This window comes from Macrobrachium nipponense, chromosome 17 (genome assembly GCF_015104395.2).
Source record: "Macrobrachium nipponense isolate FS-2020 chromosome 17, ASM1510439v2, whole genome shotgun sequence".
Taxonomy (NCBI): domain Eukaryota; kingdom Metazoa; phylum Arthropoda; class Malacostraca; order Decapoda; family Palaemonidae; genus Macrobrachium; species Macrobrachium nipponense.
Window position 1 is genome coordinate 5,493,093 of NC_087210.1, and position 7,165 is coordinate 5,500,257.

General features: G+C 39.3%; 1 protein-coding gene across 1 annotated transcript; it reads left to right on the forward strand.

Annotated features, from left to right (window-relative positions):
• The first annotated feature begins 1,203 nt into the window (after window positions 1-1,203).
• LOC135196481 (protein FAM200B-like) lies at window positions 1,204-1,551 on the forward strand. The gene has a single exon (XM_064223334.1). The coding sequence runs from the start codon at window positions 1,204-1,206 to the stop codon at window positions 1,549-1,551; it is 348 nt and encodes a 115-aa protein (XP_064079404.1).
• The last annotated feature ends 5,614 nt before the right edge of the window (window positions 1,552-7,165 follow it).

Genomic DNA, 7,165 nt, shown 5'->3' on the forward strand with positions numbered 1-7,165 from the left:
ATCTTCTGAAGTGTTGAAAATAATAATACCCTATCATTAATCTTACATGAACTTCATACCTACGCAATAAGTACAGAGCAATGAATTAGTACACGGCACATCAATACTGAAACTTCCAGGGGAATTTATGAACTTTCAAGTTAAGTACCTTAACCGGTTATAGTACACCTCTTGCTTTAAAAGTGTCTAAATATAACCAGAACTACGTACCTGCTGATACTAATACACCAATTAACCTGAAAAATCCTGAACTACCTGATGGCGGATATCAAGCTACTGAGAATTTCAAGTAAAATACTGAGGTAAAGGTGATTTAAAAACTATCCATCATGAATCACGACAGGATGACCAATAGCCGATACTATTACACCGATATGAAATTTAGGTAATAACTATGTACATTACTGGACTCTGAATCATATAAGCTACCTGTTAGCTGATTTCAACAATGAATCAATAACTCATATATCCTGAACCTAACTTGGAAAAAAAAAAAAAAAACACACACACACACAAATTTAGTTGCTACTTAGAACTTGTAAGAAGCAATGCCTAAATTCCACTCAACTTCAGGTCAATAACCAATGTTATGACCTTGATAAACTAATACTTGCACAATACTTTAACCCTACCTCTAATCTAGCCTCAATAGACGAAGGAAGTAAAGTTTACAATTTATCTAGACCAGGGGTTCTCAAAGTGGTCGATAACGACCCCCAGGGGTCAATGGAACCATGGGTCGATGAATAGTCAGGGGGTCAAATGGGGGTCGATGAATAACTAATGGGTAGCTGAATGTTCACTGCTGGGGTCTACAGGACCAATGAAGCCTCCAATTTGAAATTCTTGTTAATAATTTATAAAAATTTCATTATCAGACCTTATCATATTAAAAAAATATATGTATATATTTTTTGAATTAAAAAAAGAAAGAAAAAATAGATCAATTATTTTTTTTACTACAAAACCTCAGAATTTTCAACTGAGCTTGCAACACTGAGCGTGCAATCGTATCCACCACCCCACCTCATCCCACCCATATCTCTTTCACTGTCTCGCATATAGTAGTTCAGTAACTTCTCGGCTCTCGTTATCCCTGAACTGTATTTTGTGACGTCCATTAAAAATTGTGATTATAAATGCCCACAGTATTCTCAGGAATATTTGAAATGTGGATTCATTACTTCATTAACAAATGACACCATGCCATTGTGCCTCTTGTGTGAAATGACTTTCAGTAATGATGCCATGAAACCTGCAAAGATGAAGGACCACCTTGAAAGAGTTCACTCTGATAAGAAAAAGAAAGACCTTGACTATTTCAAGACACTGAAAGAAAAATTCAAAAGTCGTTCAAATATCAAGAATTTTTTCAAAGCACCAGCCAGCGCTGATACTGAAGGTTTGAAAGCCTCATACAACATCTCCCTCACGATAGCAAAAGGAAAGACGCACACTATCGGTGAGGAAATCATCATCCCAGCCAATAAGGAAGTTATAGAAACTGTTATGAAGAAAGACTCTCACACTGTTTTGAAAATTTGCCATTAACCCTCTTACGCCGAAGCGGTAAAAAAAAAAATTGTCTCCCGTGTGCCGGAGGTGTTTCAGAGTGAGCGCGGAAGCGGAAAAATATTTTTTTCAAAAAATCACAGCGCGCTTAGTTTTCAAGATTAAGAGTTCATTTTTGGCTCCTTTTTTTGTCACTGGCTGAAGTTTAGTATGCAACCATCAGAAATGAAAAAAATTATCATTATCATATATAAAAAATGCGATATATGATAGCGCAAAAACGAAATTCATATATAATTGTATTCAAATCGCGCTGCGCGCAAAACGGTTAAAGGTAACAAATTACTTTTTTTTTCGTTGTAATGTACACTAAATTGCAATCATTTTGGTATATAACACATTGTAAAACTATAAAAGCAACACAGAGAAAATATTATCACAAAATAATGCATGAATTCGTAACGAGCGGACGTAAACAAATATTTTTTCAAAAATTCACCATAAATCTAAATATTGTCCTAGAGACTTCCAATGTCTTTCAAAATGAAGACAAATGATTGAATATTACTATAAGAGTATTAGCTAACAATTGCAGTTTTCGACCATATCTGACGAGTTAAAGTTGACCGAATGTCGAATTTTTTTATATACGTATATATTTTTTATATGCAATTATTTCGGAAAAAAGAAAAGCTACAACCTTCAAATATTTTTTGTTTTATTCTACATGAAATTTCGCACATTTTCATATATAAAACTCTATGAAATGCCTAATATGAAACGGAGCAAATATTCCGAGAATGGTACGTACGCATTTCGGAGATTTGTGGCGGAGAATCCGCGCGCGGAGGGAAGGAAAGATTTTTTTTAAAATTCACCATAAATCTAAATATTTTGCTAGAGACTTCAAATTTGTTTCAAGATGAAGATAAATGACTGAATATTACTAGACTGTAAGAGTTTAAGCTTACAATTGCGTTTTTCGACCATTTCGGTAGAGTCAAAGTTGACCGAACGTGTTTTTTCTTCTATTTATCGTGATTTATATGCAAATATTTAAAAAATGAGAAAAGCTACAACCTTCAATTATTTTTTGTTGTATTCTACATGAAATATTGCACATTTTCATATATAAAACTTTATGTAACGGCTAATTTAAAATGGTGCAAACATTACCACAATCGCACGTATGATTTTTTCGGAAGAGTTACCGCACGGACACAAAGAAAATGTTATTTTTTCATAAATTCACCATAAATCAAAATATTGTGCTAGAGACTTCCAATTTGTTGCAAAATGAAGGTAAATGCTTGAATATTACTAAAATATAAGCGTTTTAGCTTACAATTACATTTTGCGACCATTTCGGTAGAGTCAAAGTTGACCGAAGGTTGAAATTTTGGCAATTATCGTTATTTATACGAAAATATTTCAAAACTGATAAAAGCTACAACCATGGGTTGTTTTTAGTTGTATTGTGCATGAAATTGCGCACATTTCCATATATAAAACTTTATATAACGGCTAATTTTAAAACGGTGCAAACATTACCACAATCGCATGTATGATTTTTTTCGGAAGAGTTACCGCGTGGACATAAGGAAAAAGTTTTTTCATAAATTCACCATAAATCGAAATATTGTGCTAGAGACTTCCAATTAGTTGCAAAATTAAGGTGAATGATTGAATATTACTAAAATATGAGTTTTGGCTTACAATTGCGTTTTTCGACCATTTCGGTAGAGTCAAAGTTGACCGAAGGTTGAAATTTTGACAATTATCGTTATTTATATGAAAATATCTCAAAACTGATAAAAGCTACAATCATGAGTATTTTATTGTTGTATTCTACATAAAAATGCGCACATTTTCATATATAATACTTCATGTAACGGCTAATTTACAATGGTACAAAAATTATGTCAGAAGTAACGGCTAATTTACAATGGTACAAAAATTATGTCAAAGTGACGAAATAATTTCCAAGATGTGTCACAGATACTTTTTAGTGCATCAAGAAAAAAATTCACGCTTGCGCGCCTGTGTAACGATTGTAAACAAAACAACACCTTGATCCGTGAACTCCCAGCATCCCCCAAGGCGCGTGATTCAAAAGTTTTAGGCTGGTAGGCCTATAAGTATTTTTCCGCAAATTAAAAAAAAAAACTTTTGTAAGTCGACGTAAAATACGTCCAGTCAGCGTAAGAGGGTTAAATAACAGTACAGTCTAAAGAAGAATTGATGAAATGGTAAATAATGTCAAAAAAGAGATTTTGACGTAGGAAAAATCTATTTCTGGGCGAGGAAGCCGTGTCGCCCAGTGAAATATGTCTGCTTTAGCACTATTTCTAGTAAAATATTGCTATAATACCAGAGAACTGCTAAATTGGACACATCAGAAGCTTCTGACTCGCTCACCTATATGTCGGTATAAAACTGGGGCGAGTGTTAAACACTACCACAGCAACCCCTCCAATTAGCCTTTTCCTCATCAAAAGACCCTAAATACGGGGAGCCGACCCATAGGTCACACCTAGCTACCCCGTTGAAGGCGTCTGTGACGTCATACTTATCGATAGCAATGAAGCTTGGTGCACTGCAAGGGGTGGGGGAAAACCAGGGGGGGATTTCACTGGGCGACACGGCTTCCTCGCCCAGAAATAGATTTTTCCTACGTCAAAATCCCTTTTCTGGGCTCAGCCGTGTCGCTCCCGTGAAATTGTACCAGAGAAACACCAAGCTACATCACCCTGAAACAAAATAGAATATTAAATTGTATAAATTAACACCATACACCAAGTCAAATAACAAAGAAATGTGCTGCGGTAGGTAGAATGTTAATAATGCTGGCATAATGGAAAATATTCATATGACACAAGGACAGTACTATATTGATGTAGCAGGAGACACTGACCTCCCTACAGCTATTGCATGATATTTAAGATCCTCCAAAGACTTAAGGTAATGCTTTGGAAAATCCAGTGCGACTTCCAACCAGTATACTTCTTCAGATCATCAAAGTTCATATATTTGAAGAAATTTACAGAAGTTGTTATAGACCGAATACCACGCGCTTTGGGAAAGGACCCTGGGCTGACCTTCTTGGTAAAGTACAAAAACTGCTGCTCAATGCCCTTTAGAGATATGGTACCACCACCGCCCCACATGAAAAGGGGGGGAGGGGGCCTTCGGAAAGGGTAGATGTTCTAGATAAATAGTCCTTAGGAGTTTTAACAGGACATAAAGAAGGATGTTGCGGAATCGGAACAACCTTCCATGGGGATCACCTTACCAAAGGGTTCTTATTCTTAGCCATAAAATATTTATTTGGTGAAAGCAACACATCACCCGAGGAAAGGAATTCTATGTGCCCTTGGCCACTAGATAAAGATGACATCTGCGATGTTCCGGCACCTGAAGCCAGACTTAATAAAAACAGTGCCTTACACAAAAGGGTTTGGCAATCACATTTGAAGTTGTCTGTTTTAGAGTCTAACCTGAGAACATCGTTAAGACACCATGACACTGATGACGGCCTGTGAATAAGCCGCAGGCGTGCATAAGCCCTTGGGATTGGGGTGAAATAAGACTCAGATAGATTTATAATAAACCAGAGAAGAAAAATCTTTTTCAGAGCTGATTTAGTGGTTGTTATTGTGGCAACTGCCAAGCCTTGTTTGAATAAAGTCCTGAAGAATGTTATAGCCACGTTCATTGTCATTACTTCGACATTTGATTCCCTGAGAAATGTAGGCAATTGTTTAACTGCTGAACCATACTGGCGAAGTGTAGATTCTCTTTTGTCTGACTCCAAGAACAAAATGTTCTGTGGATCAATGTCCTCTACCCTCCTACCTGCAAACTTCATGAAATCCATAAAGATAGGGTTTTGTGAAGACCTGAGGAATCGAACACAGTCACCGTTTGAACTTGTCGCGACAGCCTCAAGTCCGGGAGAGGACAAAGACCTAGTTCCAGGAGAAGGGGAAACCAATTGTTCTTGGGCCAGTAAGGAGCTATGAGAGCCACCTGACCTTTGAAGGATTTCAACTTGTGCAGCACCTTCAGGAGAAGGTTCACTGGAGGGAATAAATAAACCTCCCTCCACTGGTTCCAACCTATACTCAGGGCGTCCGTAGCGTATGCTAGAGGGTCCATATGGTTTGCCCCTGTAGCGAACATATCTACTTCCAGACCCGGTACTCTCCTACAAACCCTCTTGAAGGATTCCTGGTCCAGTGACCATTCTGACTCCAGGGGGACTGACCGGGACAGTGCGTCTGCTACTACATTGTGGACTCCTGCCAGATGGGTAGCCAATAGATGCCAGGTGTTCTTGTCAGCTAGAGAAAAAGTTGCTATCACCACGTGGTTCACATGACTTGACTTTGAACCACCTCTGTTTATATCGTGTATCACTACTGCACTGTCGAGAGCCAATCTGATAAGTCTCCTCCGGAGGACGGAGCTACATTAAGGTCAGAAACACTGCCATAGCTTCCAGGATGTTGATGTGAAGCTTTTGGAACTGAGGTGACCAAGTTCCCTGAACCTTGTCGTGCTGTGAATAACCTCCCCAACCTGACAGTGATGCGACTGTATGCACCAGTAGGGAACAGGGAGGGAACTGCAACTGCAACTCTTTGGCTAGGTTTCGGCCATTGCCCATGGACGTAGACGTTCCTTGGGAATCAGAGGTACCCGGCCGAACTTATCGCGACACTTGGCATTGGCCTTTGAACGTCAAACTCGATTGATGTCCTTGAGCTTGGCTTTCAACAGAACGTCTGTGACTGAGGCAAATTGGAGCGAGCCTAGGATCGTCTCCTGATTCCTTCTCGAAGCCTTTTTGCATTTTAAGAATTGGCTTGTTACCTTGGCATCCCCTTCCCTGATGGAATGGAAAGATTGTGTGAATCCAAGCCCCAATGGATACCTAGCCACTGGAACTTGGATTCTGGGGCCAATCGGGACTTGGTCCTGTTGATCTTGAAACCTATATATTCCAGGAAAGATATGACCTCGTCCATGGCTTTCACTATAACTTGTCTTTGGCCATCTCCCAGATTAGCTAGTCGTTTAGGTACGCCACCACCAATAAAACCTGAGACCTTAGCTCCTGCACCACTACCTCCGCCAGTTTCGTGAAAACCCTTGGGGCTATATTCAGCCCGAAGGGCATCACCTTGAAGGAATAGGCTTCTTTCCCTAGTTTGAAGCCCAGGAATGGATGGAAGTGCCGAGCCATCGGGACATGATAATAGGCGTCTGTAAGATCTATAGAGGTGGTGATGCCCCCACGGGGAAGTAAGGCCCGTACCTGAGAGATGGTCAGCATTTAGAACTTGTCGCAAGGAATGTACAAGTTTAAACGGGACAAGTCTAAGATCACCCTTCTTTGGTCGGTCCCTTTCTTTGGGACACTGAATAAACGACTCTGAAATTTCAAGTTCTTTGTCCCGGAGACTGCTCCCTTCTGGAGAAGATCCCTGGAGTAATCCATCAACCCTTGGGTTGGATGCTGATAGATGGATACTATGCTTTCTGCTCAGCTGCTGAACCCCCAACGATGTTAAAAGAGATACAGCCTGCCTCCTCTTTGAGGAACTTCATTGAGATGATGAGGGTCGGGTTCCTTTTCTGACCATGCACC

What these genes read in the sequence shown, in the direction of transcription:
- LOC135196481 (XM_064223334.1), top strand. Translation starts at nt 1,204, where the DNA reads ATGCCATTGTGCCTCTTGTGTGAAATGACTTTCAGTAATGATGCCATG.